The sequence below is a fragment of the Centroberyx affinis genome, unplaced genomic scaffold, assembly GCF_046629955.1.
Source record: "Centroberyx affinis isolate AG114_WGS23_722 - 3 ecotype Tasmania unplaced genomic scaffold, CSIRO-AGI_Caff_v1 ptg000010l_1, whole genome shotgun sequence".
Taxonomy (NCBI): domain Eukaryota; kingdom Metazoa; phylum Chordata; class Actinopteri; order Beryciformes; family Berycidae; genus Centroberyx; species Centroberyx affinis.
The window spans coordinates 264,659-283,461 of NW_027278726.1; the positions used below are offsets into that span (position 1 = coordinate 264,659).

The 18,803-nt window shown below is 44.0% G+C and overlaps 1 protein-coding gene across 1 annotated transcript in view; it reads right to left on the minus strand.

Moving 5' to 3' along the window:
- Positions 1-1,271: 1,271 nt before the first annotated feature.
- chsy1 (chondroitin sulfate synthase 1) overlaps positions 1,272-18,803 on the minus strand; it is a 54,145-nt gene continuing 36,613 nt past the window's right edge. Inside the window, exon 3 of the mRNA XM_071532306.1 lies at positions 1,272-4,501. Within this exon, the coding sequence (XP_071388407.1) occupies positions 2,909-4,501 (1,593 nt within the window). The 3' untranslated portion in view covers positions 1,272-2,908. The remainder of the gene's footprint in view (positions 4,502-18,803) is intronic.

Genomic DNA, 18,803 nt, shown 5'->3' on the forward strand with positions numbered 1-18,803 from the left:
ATGCATGAATGTGTTTTATTATTTATTTTTCTGTTTAACAGGATTATTGTCATTATCCAGGCTTGGGTTTCAACGGAGAGTATTAATGTCCCATGGTCTAAATTCTGCTTCAGAGGCTTTTCCAACCTGACATGGATAATATTCTGGAGGAAACACTGAATCATTGTAATTTTTTTGTAGGAAAGTGGTCAAATTTAAAAAGGTATTGAATATCAGCACTAAATATCAGTAATGTCCTTTAGAAGCCCGTATCGGTTGGACTGTGGTCTTTAGGGTTCAGACGCTGCTGCGCTCTCTCCCTCCCCCGCTGCTCTGCTTGTCTTTACGGCCCCAGAGCAGACACAAAAGCACAATATTGACTTATCCCGGCATTTGCATCGGAGGCCCTATTTTACTGGCCCAGTAGGAGCTTCCTGACAGTCAAAGCTGCGGCGGTACGACCAGAGGGAAGACCAGGCAGGCTGCTCCGATAACACTTTCCCCAACCAAAGCAGACCTGACACGAGCGGGATTACGTTTTCTGACTGCTTCTCTTTCTTTGTCTTTTAGTGACTCTCAGCCAGTGGCAGGAGAGAGGGTTCACACCAAGAGATGACCGACTGACACACAGAAAACATTTCAGTCCTTGGCTTTCATCAGTGTACTAACAGGTAACTACCTCCTAATAATCACCCATCTGGCCCAAATTGGCTAGAAAGTGGGTCAAGTTCCACTCTATGCCTATACATAAGAACACCAAACAACAATATATGAATGGCATCACTGACAGACAACATTGCTAATAAATATTAATTCACAGCTATAGCAAAATAGAAAAAATAGCAATGAAATGACATAAAATGCATGCAGATCTTACTTTGTTTAGGAATACAGAATACCCCAATTAATATGTTTCTACACCATTGACAGCCTGAAAACATTAGACAGGAGGAAAGCTGATAAGAGCTGAACTGAACACTGGAAACTGAGTTCATAAATCCAGTTTTAACAGCGAGTTTTCAGTATCACCACTCCTTTGACTCAGGAAGACTCCCAGCGCCAATGCATCTGATACTGATAAAAGGAAACGTCTAGCTTCATCTGCTCCTCTGGATTAAAGCGTGCGTGTCAGTCATCTCTTTGAGCGGGCAGCCTCTCCTCCTGCTACGATGGAAGAGGTGAAACTTTTTTTCCTTCCGCCTCTCGTCCTGGCAGGAGATACGTCTGAGCACGTAACAGGGGAAGATAAAATACCACAAAAGCATCACAATTTTGATAAAGATTTTCCCCATTTTATTTCTTTTTAAATATAAAACCTTTCCCAGTTGGACAGGGTTGAAAGAACAGAAATTACAAAAAAGCCCAAGAAAATAAAAACACTATGATGAGAGCAGAGTCATTCATCCGGTTACATTTGTCTTACAAATTAGCCATTCACCTGTTAGGGGCTGAACTATTGAAGAGGAGCATTTACCCAATGGAGTGCTACAACGGCCCTGCCCATAGGAACCAGTACACAGGCAAGGACCAGAGAATGCATGGAAATAATTCAGCCCTGCCATTCTATAATTATAACCCATTAAAACTCGATGAGGAATATCATTCCCTCAAACCTGTAAATCAGGACTGGACAATGGTGTTTTCACATCACAGTTCAATGAGGCCAGCGCCGGGACCACAGCTCTTTTGACTGGGACCAGCCGCAACAGTTTTTATTTTAATATAAACAAAACGATAAAAAGAGACAGCGATGCACGTGACTTGACCCGGCCCACCAGAGCGCTGCTCCCATGTCAGCCCGCTAAAACGAAACCTGCCTCAACATCATATTTATTATTCCCACGAATACCATCAGAAAGGTTTAGGATAGGGCTTGTGTGTTCACTCTCTCCATTCTACAACCACTTTCATGTTTGTGCCTGCACCACCTAGAAAACAACACGCACACACACGCACGCACACATACACACACGCACACACACTGATACCTAAAGCAGACTGTGCAAAACTCTTTGGTGATAATGAGTTTAAGAAAAAGAACATGGAAAAAAAACACTATCCCACAACTGAGATGGTTATACAATCTTTCCAATATACATATTCGAACAGTCAGAGAGCAGAAAATGGAGCCTGCAAATTCAATAAATTAGACAGCGGAAGATGAATTGCAGATACTAAATCCAGCAGTTGGGTTCACAGAAATTAATCATAAATGAAAATACAAAATCCAGGAGAAACAATAACAGTGTTATTTTGTATTACCAAAACCATAAAAGCAAACGAACAAACAAAAGACATTGCAAATCAAAGAAATCAAATAAAATGGCCCTCGGTCATAATTAAGATAGTTGTGATTTAAGTCAACTTTTTCATTCATGAAATGTTGTTGATAATCACTCTCTTGTAAACATTCACAATCAAGAGTTTAGTTATGTTTAGAGCACTGCTGGTCATAGAATACGTCAACACAAGTCCGTTTTGCGCACACAACACAAATGTAATACTTAAGGACCATGTAGGTGTACTTCACTGAGGTACACATTAATAACCCCTAGTTCCCCCATTCCCCATTGTCTTGACAGATAACACATATTGGTCTTTATTACTGTACTGGTAACAGACTTCAGGAGCCTCCAGGCCCCTATTGTAATCAGGCTCATCTGGAAGAATATTGGTCAATATTCTTCTTATTATTAATCAAAAAATGTACTTCTACACTAGAGTCAAGTCTGTTTCAGTTCACGGTTCATCTTGGTGTTTTTGTACATTTTCTTAAAAAAGACACATATTTTTCAAAATATATCCATGTGAAGTCTTTGATTTCAGTAAAAAATAAATTAGGTAGTGAAAAACACCACTAAGCGGAAAGAGCGAGGCCAGGCCGGGCCGGGCAGGTTCGGTTCGTTCCGGTTCTTTGGCCCGGCTTTTCTCACGCTGTCCTAACTGAGCCGTTATTGCTGGCCAGCCTCCTGAAGCCGTGGTCGTTCTTCTCCAGCCACAGTTCGGCCAGCTGCTGCGTCGAACCGTGCGACGAGGCTTTGGAGCCGAGGCACATCTTGTATTGCTTCGCCTCCAGGTTGGGGTCACATATGACCGGGTGGTGGACGTGCACTATCCCCGTGTCCGTGCTTCTGAACAACTTAATCCCTGACTGGACAAATTTATTAAAGAGGTCCACGTCCTCCAATCCCCACCCTTGTATGGAGGTGTCAAAGCCCCCCGCTCGGATCAAGTCTCCCTTGTAGACGCAGACGATGCCGAAGCCGTAGTGCCTCCACAGGCCCGTCTTGGAGGTGAAGACGTAGTGGTTGTCGCTGGGGACCTTCCCGGCGTACACCACCTTTGGGTCGTACTGGCTGAAGATGATGGGGAAGTAGGTCTGCTCTCCCAGCGCCGTATTGCCCCGACATCGCTTGAGGAACTCGGCGGTGAAGAGCAGGTCCACGTCGCAGTAGAAGAGCAGCGAGTCGTTGGAGAAGTGAGCGGAGCCCACCTCCAGAGCCAGAGCCCTGGAGAAGGAGCCGGCCACGGGCTTGATCTCCATCTCGGCCCGGGGGTATTTCATGTGATACTCCCTCATCAGCTCCACCTGCTTGACCCGCTCGGTGTTGTTGTCCGTGCTGAAGAGCAGGATCAGCAGCTTGACGTTCTGGTTGGGGATCAGACAAACGCGTTCAAAGTTGGCCATGAAGCGCACGAAGATGTCGTAGCGTCCCGACAGAGGCACCAGGATGTTGACTTTCTTCTCTTTGGGCTCCCTCTGGTCCTGGCCGGAGGTGGCCAGCTTGAAGGGCACCAGCATCTTGAGGGAGTTGGAGAGGAAGGAGAGGGAATCGGACTCTTTGTTGATGCGGCTGGCCAGGGCGCTGGCATCCATCTCCTCCTCCTCTCTAAACTGGATCTGGCTGAAGGTCTGCTGCAGGTAGGCATGCCTCCTCACGGGAACTGTCATGGTCTTTCCTTTGTGCTTCTTGTACAGCAGCAGCAGATCCAGTACATACTCTGCCCCGTACAAAGGATTGACCCTTCGATAGCCATACTGGATTTCTTTGAAATCAATAACCCGTCCCCGCGTCTTGGCGTTGGCGTTGATCATCTCCATCACTTGCAAGATGATGTCATCCAGGGCTTGCCTCTGGGAGGAGTCCATGCCACGGCGGGGGGGCTGGCCATCAGACGAGGAGAACAGGTACTTCCCCGTCAGGAACTCCCACTCCAGCACCTCCTCCCTCTGCCGCGGGTGGAAGCGCATGAAGGAGGGCGGCATGCCGAGCTGGAGGTCCTCTCGGCTGGGCTCGGCCGCCCCGTAGCGCCCCATCTGGACGATCTCCCGGTGGAGCTGGATGGTGCGGTGGCGCAGGTCGGCGATCTTGCGGCTGAGCATGTAGCTGTGCAGGCGGTACTGGTAGGGAGGGTTCTTGTTGGGGTGGAGGGTGATGGCACGGTGGATCTTGCTGTTGTGGAGATCTCGAATGTAGCCCTTCTTGTTCGGCTCGTAGTTCTCATAGAACAGCTGCTGCATCTGCGGAGACAGAAGAGAGGGAGGACTGGTGTTATTACACATGCACACACTTCTGCTTTGACAGGAGAGTGACATGAGAAATCAGCTAGACTTAAACCCATGATGTTGCAAGCACCTACTATGCACTTAGATCATAGTCTGCTGAGCTATACTGCTTCTTTAAACCTTCTCTGAACAGCTGCTAACATACTGAACATAGCCTGGCTTCAGTGTGGATGTGTACCATATATGTGAGCCAACAGAAATGCCATTTAACCTACATTCTGCTGATGCAAAGTACAGATTATAAGGGTCTAAGCACCCCACTCCACACTCCAAAACTGACGAGTAACTTGCTTCACTGAGTGAGTGAGTGTTTACTCCAAACCTGTTGAAGCTTTACAAACCTAATGTTCCCCAAATCACAGGAGGCTGTATGTGTAAACAGTGGGACAGCTGCTTAGGCCCCCATTGGCAGCAACTCAACCGTGGTCAAGAAGGCAGGGTCTGTGTTGTTGCCTCCCAATGAAGGGAGTATCAGAAAGCCAGAGGTTTCATTTACGAACGACGGTAGCCCCAAGAAAGCCCAATTTGAGAGGACGGCTCTGGAATGTGGCCACAAGCCCAATCCCCAGGGAAAGGCCTTACACAGAATCAGACAGGACAGGCCTGAGACCTGTGGAAAGCGATACCCGAACCTGAATATGATCACAGCAACTGCTTGAGTAACTCTTTGCTTTTCCATGGTTCTATCCTGCGTTCCTCTGCAGCTTAGAGTGGGCACACTGCCAATCAAAACAAGCTGCAGCCTTGTCATCAATGGAAGTCTTGAGCGAAGCGAGGGTGAGGGGTCAGCCTTTACATCTGAAACCAGAGCATCGCATGTGCCACAGCTTTAACAGGAATTCATGTGTAGTATTCCTTCCCATAGCAAACACGTACTGCGGTAGTATTCTACAAGGTTCGAGCAGGAGTAGGAGAATTTCCTACACTTGTCGTAACTAGGAGGCTTCGTGTCTGCAATGCCTTTACTCATATTCCTTTCATTCACCAGGAAAAACTTAAAGCCTTACAGAAAATTCAGTAATTTACTTCCCCAAGGTTTATTTCAGGCCTAGTTCAGTTGAGAGTGAGGAGACTGTAGAGGAAAGCACTATGTCAGGTCGGATGGTATCCAGCTGGGAAACACCAGCGGTCATCAGCTGACAGCCAATTGCTCAGGATGTTTATGTCTTTCTCTCCCGTGGCTTCATCGTCATTAGCACCCTCCCTAATTATCTGACCTTTACTTTTTGCGGGCACCGTTGCAACTTATGACTCATTACCACGATTTCTTCACAGTCATTAACCCCACAACACCGCTGCCCGCTAATCAACCGGAATGGCTCGCTAACAAAGGAGAGACAAAGATAAATCAGAAGTTATTGCCAGGAGTTGAAGCCATTTCCAACAGAGCTGTTATGTGGATAGCTTGGGGGCTTGATATTAAGCTGTTCAGAAATCACTGTTCTGAGATCTGAACCCAGACGCTGGACTCCTTTACACAAGCCTTGGTGCCACTTTTTCATAGACTCAAACATGGAAATAAGAAAGTGCTTCAATGTAAGATTGCATCTTCACTGGAGACCTACTTTGTCAGTGCGCTATAACGACATACTAAATCAGTCGTGTCCATCTTATCTCTCCACTGCCCTATTACGTATTCCGTAACCTCAACTGAGTCAATGCAAACACAATTATCAAAGCCAAGCAAGGCAAACAGTATTATCAAGCCAACAATATGGTCAATTACGGAGGACAAAGCTATCTTAAGTAAAGGGAGATGCCAAACCAATGAACACGGTCTGAGCCCATGAGAAGGGATTGTGTCGTGATTACATTAGTGAAGTGATACCATTATCCAGCAGTGCTTCAGGGCTAAAATAAACACGCTGCTACAGGCGAGAAGTTCACAAATGCCCTAAAATTGGCTAGCTAACACAAAGAAACCCTCTCTGCATATGGATAAATCTTCAGCCTGGCAACCTTCAGGACTTGCTCAGGAAATCCTATTGGAGGAACCCTGTGAAATCTGTGTTAATAAAGCTGCAACACAGCCAAAGTAAACACCAATCACTGACTCAGTTTACTATTTAACAGATATTACAGAGGACATGTTGCCTGTAATTGCCCTTAAGGGTGAGAATAGAGTGAGGCTGACTTCCTATGAATGGCACAATTCATCAAGACAGCAAGCCAGAGGAAAAAACAGGATATAGGCTGAAACAGGTTAAGATTGCGGTAGACTAGGCCTTAACGATGCATCCCTGTTTGAAAGCCCCCAGGACAGGCTGGTGGGTTACAGCCTTAGCCCTGACATTCCTGTTATTCAAGTTTGATATAGTGCAATCTATCCCCGGCACACCTCACAGCTCATCTGTTTTATGCAAGCTAAATCTTGGGACTTTCCAAGTGTGCGTCTCTGTGTGTGTGTCTGTTTCTCTTCGTATCTGCAGAGAGAAACACACTGAATGTCGCCGAATGAGCGAGAGCATGCGGCCAGCTCTCGAGAGCAGAGGTGTAATGTTAATTTATGGTCCAGTGACATTAACGGTTCCCGCTGCCGAGTCCACACGTGCTAGTAGCCATCTATCAGCAGGAGGGACTGTGTGTGTGAGTGAGTGTGTGTGTGTTTGCGTGCAAGGAAGATTACGTCTGCCTTGCTGGAAAGGGCTGGTGCCGCGAGGGGAGAAGCTGCAGGGAAAGGGAAGGCCGACGAAGCCGGAAGCAAACGGCTAAGTCAGAGCGGTAAGTGAGGCGAGCGGAGCAGTGTGGCTTCAGCTTGGGCTGCGTTTAATCTGCAGGACAATAGTCAGCGCCTGCCTCCGAGTGGGCCATGCAAATCTAATTGGAGACGCCATTATGTTGCTGTAATTGGCTCTTTTGTAGTGGAGGGTAGTCTGTCCAAACTAATTTCTCTGCCTATGGAAAGGACTCTCACACCTATGGCAGCTCCATAATAGGCCGAGAATTGATGTGTGCGACGGGAGGCGGTTGTACCAACAGCTGAATTGTGACACGAGATGACTTCATCAATATTAGCCGTCTAGCTTGTGGACTGCCGGGGCGCTGAGTGAGACGGTTTAAATCAATAGCATTCTGATCTGCGGGACTGTACAGTCTAGCGTACAGAAATGGCTGAAGTCATTTAATCATACGGAGACTAAGTTGGCCCAATCCAATTTGACTTCTCCCATGAACTTCAAAAAAAGGTATTGGATTCTGAACTCTTTCATAAATCTTTTATGTGAAAGTTGATGAGCTGAACAGCATATATTTGATCTATAATCTTCTGGGAGAACCTTGTTATTCCAGAGGAGAGCACTGCAGTTTGCGAGAGACATATAGATAACAAAATATATATATCCTCTCATGTTTTGGAAAAGAATAAGAAGCCTTGCCTGATATTCTTCTTCATGTAACCAGGTCAAATTCCTTGTGCACCTGTTGTACAAGTGATTCTGATAGGGATGTAACAGAAGTTTGTGACACCAAATTTCACAATACAAAAATTTGACAATATGCATTGTGGATTTGAAAAAATGTTAGATTTCAGCTGCAGTCTAATATCAAATAAATTACATTCAGTTGGTGTTTTCTCTTTTGCACGTTATAGACTTTGTAAAGGATTTGTACAACTCAACACTACAATATTTTCCCTACAGCACGGCCACTCCGGGGCTCCATAACACTGTATGCCAAAAGATATAAACAAAACAGAGGGATCAGATTACTTCCAAATCGAGAATGAAAAATAGAATGCCCATAAAATGGCAATACAGGATCCCCACAAGAGAATAATGACAGCTGAGTCAGCAGAGGAAGTGAAGTAAGAGGAGAGGTTGTGGCCTGGATTCGTTTGATAAAGCATCCACAAATCCAAGGTGCAGTTCCACCAGGGCCAGGTCAGGATATTAGAGAGACAGCAGGCAGGATATGAGAAGAAGAGACCAAGAACCTCACTGCTGCCAAACACTGAGACTACAGCAGAATAGGTTAATTCTGGTCCTATGTCATCTACTGTACATAAAGACAACAGACACTGGTTGAAAAAGGCCATGTGTGTTTCTTCTAAGGCATATTTCATTTCCATAGTGCTTAGAATGACACGGTCTGGGCTACTACAACTATTCTGAACTGCAAACAAACAGAGGCCAGAAACACTAACTCTGCAATATTCTTTGTTTTATTATTTGGATATTGGCCCAGATAGCGAGTCCAGAGAATTGCAGTGGGTTTGTGTGAGTAAACAGGCTGTGTAGCTGTACTGTAGAATTACCCACAGGGATGCCTGCACATGCACTGACATGTTAGTGTCAGTTCTCTGCAACAAAACCAGTGTCAATCTGATAAGCAATTTAGTCACTTTATCTAAGATTATATCATCCTGTCAGCATTGCACCGTCTGAGCAGCAGGCTCATGAGAGGTATTCAGGAAGAAATGCAAACAGTAGTACGAAATAGCTGAAGCTCAAAAAGTAAAACATTTACATAATCAGTTACATGTAAACATACACTTCTGATCACATTCAGACTTCAATCACGGACAGTTTATTTCACAATTCATTTCCTTCACTCCTGTTTACTGTTTCCAGTTATGCCACTGCTGCCGGGATGGATGACTCAACACATTGGCATATATATCACCAGTTCAAATCCCCAGACCGGCTGGGATGATCTCGGCAGGGAAAGTGAATGAGCAACATTATCCTCTGCTTCAACAACTACACTATACTCCAGTGGAGCTGCTCAGTGGCTAACAGTGGAAGCCTGTGGCTGTGCTGGGCAGCTCCTAGGTGTGAAAATGTGTAGTGAACAATCAGTGATAGAGAATGGAGAAACCCTGCTAGACAGTAGGAGGTCATGTCTAAAATATTCAATAATTAAATGGGCTTCCGTTATACTGCTTCTGCTTAGTCATGTTATTTCAGTCCTAAATAAGAATTAGGATGTGATTAATCTTCCAGGCTGCGCCTAGCCATGTGCTGCGCATCAGCATGTGGAGACATTCACCTTGATAACCGCCTTATCACTCAGTGCTGCCATTGGATTTGAGCTCCGGTTACGCCAGCATGCTGAGAGCACCAACAAAGGAGGAATGTGCAACAGGCCCTTTGGTTTGCGTCTCAGCAGAGGGCCGGACAGGACTGGGTGACAGGGAGCAGAAAAGGCCCTTTGTTCCCTCCAGCCGGTCCCTCTATCCAGATGTCTTCTTTAGCTAAGGCTCTCAGGGAGAGCTGGGTGATATGCACTTTTACTTGTACTAACCAAGTAATGATAAATACATTGCTTGTCATCTAGAAATTACACTTAGGAGGAAAAATTGCATACTCTTACGTTGTTTGATATCATTTTGTGATATCAAACAAGTGATATCACCTTTGTGAGGTTCAATGCATTCCAGGGGTTGTGATGAAGTGATGTAATTTACTTTTTTGGTGAACCCACTTTCCCTCAACCTGCTTCTTCTACTTCAGTTAGTGATTTCCTACATTTCCCAGAATACCTTTCAAGAAACCCCAGAGAAGGGACATGAACTTGTTGCTTTCAATCAAAGGTGGGCGTAGGGCATAAAAATATAGCTAGCTAGCAATCTAGTTTGTGAACATTGGGGCGTGTCGCCTCGCTGTCTTGTGGCTGCATTGTATTATGATCTACTGAGGCTACTATCAGTAGAGAAATTTGTATATTTTCCCCTTCTGTGATGGATTTCTCCCTGTATATTGAACATCACTGCAAAATGGCAGCTCTTGCTCTTTGATTCTGAGGGACTGACACCAAACATTTATTGTTAATGTTTTAGAAAGAAATTCTGCTATGATTGAAGCTGCACTGGACATATCTCAACATGATGCCATGTCTTCTGTGTTTGGCCATTTATCTACAGGAATAAGAAAAGTACACCACCAAACAACATAATGGGCAAGGTACACTGCCAATAGCTGTTTTAACAGTTTTTAGGGTGGATTTTTCCTGTAATTAATCTGAACCACAGTCATTTCCAATTGTAGTGATTTTGCAAGAGAGTGAACCCAGCAGCACAACGTGGGGGGCCAGACAGCCAATCTAGCCTTGGTGTCCCTGTCATCTGACAGCTTTCTCATTCAGACTTGAGGGAGGTAGAGTGAGCATGCCTAGTGACCGCAGGCTGGCCATGACAGTTAGTGTCACTGTTTTCTTCGTGTCAGCTCGGCCACAGCTGACGCAGTTATAAACCCAGAAGAAGACAGATATGGCAGTCCTTGCCTTGCGCCACGTAAACACAGTGCAGAGTCCCATAAACTAAAACTCACACCGCATTTGATTGCTTGAACTGACCAATTTGTACACAAGGTAATACAAGTTTGGGTGTTCCTTTAGCCTACATCAGAAAAATCAGTACTAATGAGATCAAAGGTTTCAAATTCAAGTACATATTTTTTCTTGATGCATGCAGTTTGATCATACCTTAGGTCAATATCATATTACTAACTCGTGATGATGTTTAATATATTGCCATCTTTCTCCCCACAAGAGATGAAAGCTCAGTCACACATAACTCATTAGGTCAAGCATCTGTGAACTACAAGTTTTCCACTTATACTTAAGACTTTGTTGGGGTCAAACTTGCATAAATGCATGCCCAAATTAATACTTCTCTCTTCTCGTGTTGAGCCCACAATTCAAGTGAAAGCCAAAGTTGCTGATCAAGAAAGTCCAAGTACACCTAGCTATATCAAGCCCTGTGGGGCAAGCTTCAAGATGAGCCTGGGGTCAGCTGTTAGGGATTCATTTAAAGCAGCACTAGGCAACATTTTTATGTAAAAGTCCAGCCGTCTTATTAGCCTAAATCACAAATTGGGGCTAAACAGCAGCCAGCGAGCGCTCCGTCCAGAGAAAGCTGGACTCACTGAACTCTTCACCACCCCCACCCCCACCCCCACCAGACACTAAGAGGAAGACATTTAGTTTACTGATGTCAGCTTACAGGATTTCTAGGTAATGAAGTCTTCAAAACTCAAATAGTTATCTCTCGCTACCATTTGGGACTGCCGGTGTAGCAAAATTGCCTAGTGCAGCTTTAATATTTCGAGAAGATTAAAATGTTAATAGTCTCCTATCTACAAGCTGAACCAGGTTTATCTTAAGCAGCTCTGAGAAGCCTCTAGCCCTTACAGAACATTACAGTGGCTGCTATGTGCCAAACACATTGCGACACCATATGGATTTTCCATCTGGAAAAAAAATGCCTTTTCTTAGAGGGTCTTGTATTGAGTTGCTGGTAAAGCCATTTTGCAGAGAAAAGACTTACAAAAGAAAGAATAGCTTACTTGACAGTGGTGGTGGGATTTGATGGAGAGGCAAGACAATAACAACAACCGCCTTATCTTTGTCAAGGCCTTCTCTCTGGAGAATTAAAGTAAATACAATGGAATAGTTATCTGGAGAGATAAGCCATTGTGGGAGAGAGATTCCTGGCTTAACTCAAACTGATGCCTCCATCTCCCAAATAGGCCTCAACCAACCAGGCTCTCTCCTCATATCAACCCCCCAAAATACAACCTCCTCTTCTGGGTGGATAGGCAGGATATCACTGGGTGACTGTGGGACGCCTGATATCATATCCAAACACAGTGGGAGTGGTTTAAATAAGCATCCAGTGTTTAATGGACCAAGAATAAACCTATAGGGAGCCTATCTCTGTAGTCCCACTTAAGGCTGAGGTAACAGTTCTCCTTACAATAAATAAGCTGATCTATGGAAGTATAGGATACCAAATGCAGTCTAGTCTTTCATGCTTATAGGTACACTCTGAAAACAATAACCTCTGGATAAAAAGAGCCTTTGTCCCAATCTAATTATCTCTGAAAACGTCTCACTTATTCTTTAATAAAGTAAGAACTGGTCCTAGAAGCAGAGTGCTGAAAGCAGTCCTCTAAAAGCCTAGTGTTGAATTTCTACCTTTGGCACAGAAGCCACAGACAAAGCTCTGCTAACTGCCAAAGAACAGACAGAAAAATCTAAAGAGCTGAAAAACAAAAAAGAAAAAAGCATTTGGAAATTCAGGACGATAAAAAAATGCACTGCTGGAAATTCCATATGTACTGTTACCGCATCTACCGATTCTACAGACTGAGCAAGGAAGACAGCCAAGCACCTGGCAGAGGCTCCTAGACACTGTCTCACAACAGTAGCAGCCATTACAGGTCGCAGTTACCCAGAATGCAACTCAGTGTCTCGTTCCTGCACATTGGGCACTTTTCAGCTCCAAACAGGATCTTACAAATTAGCAGGGGACCAATATATCACACAAAAACGTAATAAGCCAAACCTGGCCACAATCATGGCCACAATCATGGCGTAATGATGAAAATCTCTCATGAGGCTAAAATGTTCCATCCTCCAGTATGAATAGAAGTACCGGGGTTGGTTTATGGTATGGCAGCTATGCACCAAATACAAAGACACTGGCAATGACTGTGCAGAGCAATGCTGAATGAAAGTTAATAAAAATACCCTGAAGAAGAAAGTGACTGTGCCTCCACACTGCTAGCAATGCAATAAGTAAGTCACTGCAGAGTTGTGCGACCAGGAAAACTCGGCTGATGTATGGACAGTCAACAAGCTTGTCTGCCGAGAAAAGTTGGCCACAGCTGAACGTTTTGCACTCATCGACAGTCAGCCAATCAGATTTCCACACTTTTTTGTTTCCTTGCCAATGTGATTTTGTTTCATGAAGAATACTTCGGTTGCTCGCAGTAGGTACAAGCGGTTATACTGTCAAATGCTTTTTGGAAGATATTCAACCCATCATTCACAGGTATGGCCACTTCAGAAATATTAGTATAACACAAAATAAAAATAGATAAAATGAAACTTTATTGATCCACTTGGGGAAATAGGGTGGTTGCAGCAGCAGCAAAATAGTAGCAGGATGCAGCATGGAAGAATAGAGTATAGTAGTAAAGATAATATAACAATTCCAACGTGTGGAGAATATATTAAGTAGAAATCTATGAATGAAAAGCATGAAAAAATGTGAATTGCAGCATTTTGAGGATGTGCACAATAACAGTAGTACAACTTTCTGTAACAAAGAAAGCTTACAGTTTATATACATGATGCGCAAAATGTGCATTGTATGCACATTACCAGGTCCACAGAAGCTCAAACATACGTACAGAAAGTGTCTAGATGACTTGCTTTGTAAAAAAGCTATTCACCTCATCAAAATATACTCAGGAGACCAAAGACAGGATACTACAACACAACCAAGAAGACCTCACACAAAGGAAAAGCAGAACTAGACACTTGCTTCACTTCCTCTGAGATGAAAAGGCTGCATCGTGCAGCCATGCATTTTCAAAGGCAAGAGTCAACGTCAACATTGTTCGTCTCCTTGGACTCAGATACAACAGAGCAGCTCGACAAAATATTTTCCTTAAAGCTAACTGAGGTACCAGAGTTCATTGATTATTCTGGTTGTATCACCAGCAGCTGACTGTGGGGGAGCCTTGTTGATACTGCAGGGTATAGCAGTATCAACAAGTCTGTAAGCTGGAACTTTCACTGTTCCACCGAGGGTTTGACCGATATAGGTTTCTGAAGGCCAATACTGAACCTTACAAATGAAGCTGCTGATAGATAATATTTTGTGACAATATTCAATATCTTTAAATTTGACCCTTTTTATTAATTATCAGACACATCCCCAACTGAAATTATGCGTTTTTTGATAGCATAGTACAGTGGCTGTAGAAAAATGAGACCATCACGGTGTAAATTGGTTAATTTTCTGTGTTGCTGTGTTGCTGTATTTGGTCCGATTTGGCGCAAAATGTGACTGACTTATGACACAAAGATAGAGCCTCAATCAAAACAGAAAGAGGACTCACTTTGAATTGCTCTACTTGTTCGTATGGGAACAAACCAAGTGGTGGGTCATCATTGGGACAGTGATGTAAAACACTATCAGAAAGGGACTCAAAGGCCAAAGTCATCAAGTTTCAAATTCTACTGGTAGTAGCTTTAACAACAGGCCGATACTGACCTCATATAACCCTAGTTCAACCCACAGACGGGGAAAAAAGAAAAACAACAAAACAGAGAGAGAGATTAAGCTCTTTGGCATCCCTCCAAGGTGGAAATGAATGTACAGAACAGGCCTATGTCAGTCCAGACTCTACTGTAGATGAATGAGGAATTTCTCAGAATAACACTGGATGGTATTCAAGTCAGTAGGAGACAACAACACGCATCCAGAGTCGGCTGCACAGTTCCTGCAGTGCTGGGCTGAACCCTCTGGTGGGCTGAAGTCGGGACTTGTGGTCAATTCCTACTAGTGAATGTCGCGTTGAGCCTGGGTTGATGAATTAAAATGAACTCCGGTATAGCAGTCCATTTATTTAGAAAGGCCATAGCACAGAAACATCACAGCCAGTGCTGCTGTGTAATCAGTCAAAGACAAATGCGAGCGAGGGGAAGATGTGTAGAGAATTAATGCTTCTGTTGTAGCAGCTGTTGGTATACAGTCTGTTACAAATGGTTGCTGCCGATGCTCGAAGTGAACTCGCATGCTTGGGAGGGTTAAGTTCACATATCATGGTACTACTATGCAGGAACAGAAAGCGTTTCATGGCATGTTAATTCACAAAGCCTCTACTGTACATAAATGTAATAAGAATTTACAGTGTTAGAACACATCTGAAGGCTAGGCATAATCCCACAGTGACTTTAATCATGCCGTACTAGAGGCTGCCTTCACTCTCTGATCAACACATTCTTTCAAAACAAGTTCAAGTATCAAACAAGGACTCAAGAAGCAAGCACACTTTCATCTTGTATTTTAAAAAAAACATGGCCAAAAATACCCACTCAGTGAAAAGCCCATAAAGGCAAGTCACTGAAGGCGGGGTCAATGGTTTTTACAGCATTCTGCTGTACTAGTGTGCCCTCTGCCATGGCAGCGGATCAGCCATGAACTAGACTCTCCTGACAGAGGCCAGACCTCGTTCGCTGTACAAACACTTATCTGGACGTCTATGAAAAAAAGCCAGCCAAGGAAAAACACAAAGGACAAACTGGTGTGGTGAGAAAGCGAAGGGATGAATGTCAGGCCTTTCAAAGGGCCGGTCTTTAGTTCAGAGGTGGTGTAATGTCGTGCAGCGTTGAGGACTGAGGCCTATGCAGCAGAGATACAACCGCCGTATTGTGTTGGAGGGGGAAGGAGGCTGAAGCCACAGGGATGTGCATGTCAGGAGGGTGAGTTGGCCTCGGCTGCAGCCTGGCAGCACAACAGAGAGATGCTGCCTCCTCCTCTTCTCTTCCCTCCGTCCATCCTTCACCCTCCCTCTAAAAATACCAGGCCAGACAGAGGAGCGAGGCGAGGCTCATCCCATTCACAGACCTGCCAGCAAACTACAGTTTCTGCCACACATCAGCTGTACAGCTCACGAGGCCCAAGGGACCATATTGTTGACCATTTGTTCATATAGCTCATAGGGGTGTGTATATCTTCCGAGACCAATTCCATACGCATCTCTATATAGAATCAACAATTCAATGCGCCTAAAATACAATTTAAGCAACCGACAATTCAGTATCAGTATAATCCAAACATTTTACTTCTGCTATAGTTTTCCATTGGTTGCAAGAAGGAATCCTTAGGTATACACTGCAGGTGGTGTGTGTGAGAGAGAAAGATGTACATTAAAATGGTCTCCTTCACATTTTGAAGACAATAATGTCATCCCATTTTAAATCAAATTTTTAGTCAGAAAAAATTAAAAGCCATAAACTCCAAATAATCCTTTAAACAGAAAGAGTGCAATAGCTTCAGTAATGGATTTTAACTGCAGAAGTGTTGATTTTTTTTATACCTTTTTCAGCGCTAGTGCTGCCACTGGCTGCAGGTGAAGAGGAGCAAGCAGGGACAGTCTCTCCCACAGCGAGTCCATAGTGTCTCTTCATGTTTGCCCGATACACGCTGTTAGAATCGATGCAGTTGTATCTTAGACACTGAGCCCCGCGCATCGATTGGAATCGGTGAGTCATTACATTAGGAGCCTCCGAGATGGAATCTACTGGGCTACTTTCAGTCCCATTGAGTCTTTTTGTGGCTGCGCTGGTGTTCTTTATATTTTCACATCATAGAGAGCCAAATCCTATGCTGAATACCTATGAGACCCCAGGAGGGAACTCGGTGTGGTTCATAAATTATATCATCTTAAAAGAATGAATAATCAGAAACCTCCCCTTACTGAAATGATCACCCTGCCTGAAAATGAGAGAATTCTCTTCTATTTTATTCTTACCGTGGCTCACTTCAAGGCCAACTTTCTCTTGTAGATTACATCTTGGTGGTCATTCTGCTTTTCACAGCTCGTGCCTTGCCAAATCTGCCACTGAGATCGACCCTTATTTACCAGGCAATAATTTCTACATATTTTTGTAGCCCATATTACTCCTTAAAGTCAAAATGAAACCACATTTTGAGCATCTTGCTTCCATAATTTCATGTATTTCCGGATGCTGGGGTGGGACAATGTAGGGAAGGATCACTCAAAAGTGTCTTAACAGTGTAAACCAATGGGATATCCATTAGGTCGAGAAAGGTCTGTGATGGTATTATTGGTTGGAATTTTTATCTACACCTACTGGTACACCAAGAAGCAAAAGTAATGGGATTTTGATGTAAAAATACAAGAGAATACATTTCTTTGTGAATTTTTGGGGTTTTATAACAAATTTTTGGGGTTTTATAACTTTGGTGTTTAACAGGTGTAGGCCTACATTATGACATGGAAAATTACCTAGAAAGGTGAAAAAGTCATTTCTCATTTCATTGTGGGGGGGGAACGCTGGCATGCACATTTCACAACAGGACTGACCTCTTCTCATGAGTGGCCTTATGCATTCCTTATGCATATATAAATGAGGCTGACAAACACTCCAGGCCTGACCAAACACTTTGTGTATATACACTCGTACCTCACAAGGTGTTGCACCAGAGGATGAGAAGGTTAAAGTCAACAGAGGACAATCAGAGTCAGAAACAACACCGCACAATGGATAAGTCAGAGGTGAAGGCCTCCTAGTGTGATCTAGTGTAAATATCAAATGAGTGTTTGTGTTTGATCAGGCGTGATATAGATGAGGCCTTCCCGTCAAAGCCTCACCTCGGGCCCACAGCAATCATTCAGCATTATAACTAGAAGGCAGCAGCTGACAACTGCTTCATTACCGCCTGTCTGCTCGCACAGGAGTGGACCATGGGTGGATCCACGGCATAAAACGCTCCCTGACATCAAGGCAAAAGCCTAAATTAAAACCCTCCATAAAAACGAAGGGCAAAACTAGCCAATATTGGTCGACTTTTTTTCTTTTTTTTATTGTCGATGGTAATTATAGCTCTGCGGTGGGCAGCGGCATACTTGCGGAGTCCCGGTGGTCCGTGGAGCTAGCATTTAGTGAGCGCCGCCCAAGGAAGCCGGAGGAAGAACAGGAACTGGGATGTGGGTGTAGGAAAGCGCAGAGACAAACGTTTATACACACACACACGCCGATGACTGAAAGTGAATATGTTTAAGTAAGCCTATAATCTTCACCTCGGTCCCTGCCCTAAACAATCTGTCCATTCTAAAAGCAAATCTCCCTTTGAAGTCCAATTTCTCAACTCGGTCGTGTTTACAGGTTTTATCGCAGTGTGTAAACTAGGCGAGGAGGTGCATAAAACGCCACCTATGAAATAAGCAGGGGGCCCCTGTGTGAGTAGGGGCTCTCCAGCTGGATCCTTCCAAACAACCATTAAAGTCTGCTTGGAGGTTGAGGGAGGACAATGAGGAGAAAAGAGATGGCAAAGGAACATATGTAATAAGCAACTATAAGTATAATCTTTGATATAGGCAAAGCCCTAAATTACAATATGCTTAACAATCTGTGACTTTCATTGAAATAAATGTCTGTTTTGCTACTCTCTATCGCTGATTGATACAACACAACAGTGATTCAACCTAGGTGATCTCTGGGAAGTGCAGTGCAGAAACACCGCAGCAATGAGCGCCTAGCAATACATATATATGACATAAAAACATAAAAAAAACTAGACTTTCTCCTTTAAGTAAATTTTGCAACAAAATAAATTATACTATTTAGGATTTATCTTGACATGCTCTCTGTTTCGAGACATTTTCTATCAACACTGGTGCCTCACTGAGTGCTGATGTGTTTTCCTGCCTGAAAGCCTCCTTCCTGACTGGGGAGTAAAAGTACTGAAGTGCCTTAAGGGAGATGTGGCTATGCTTCA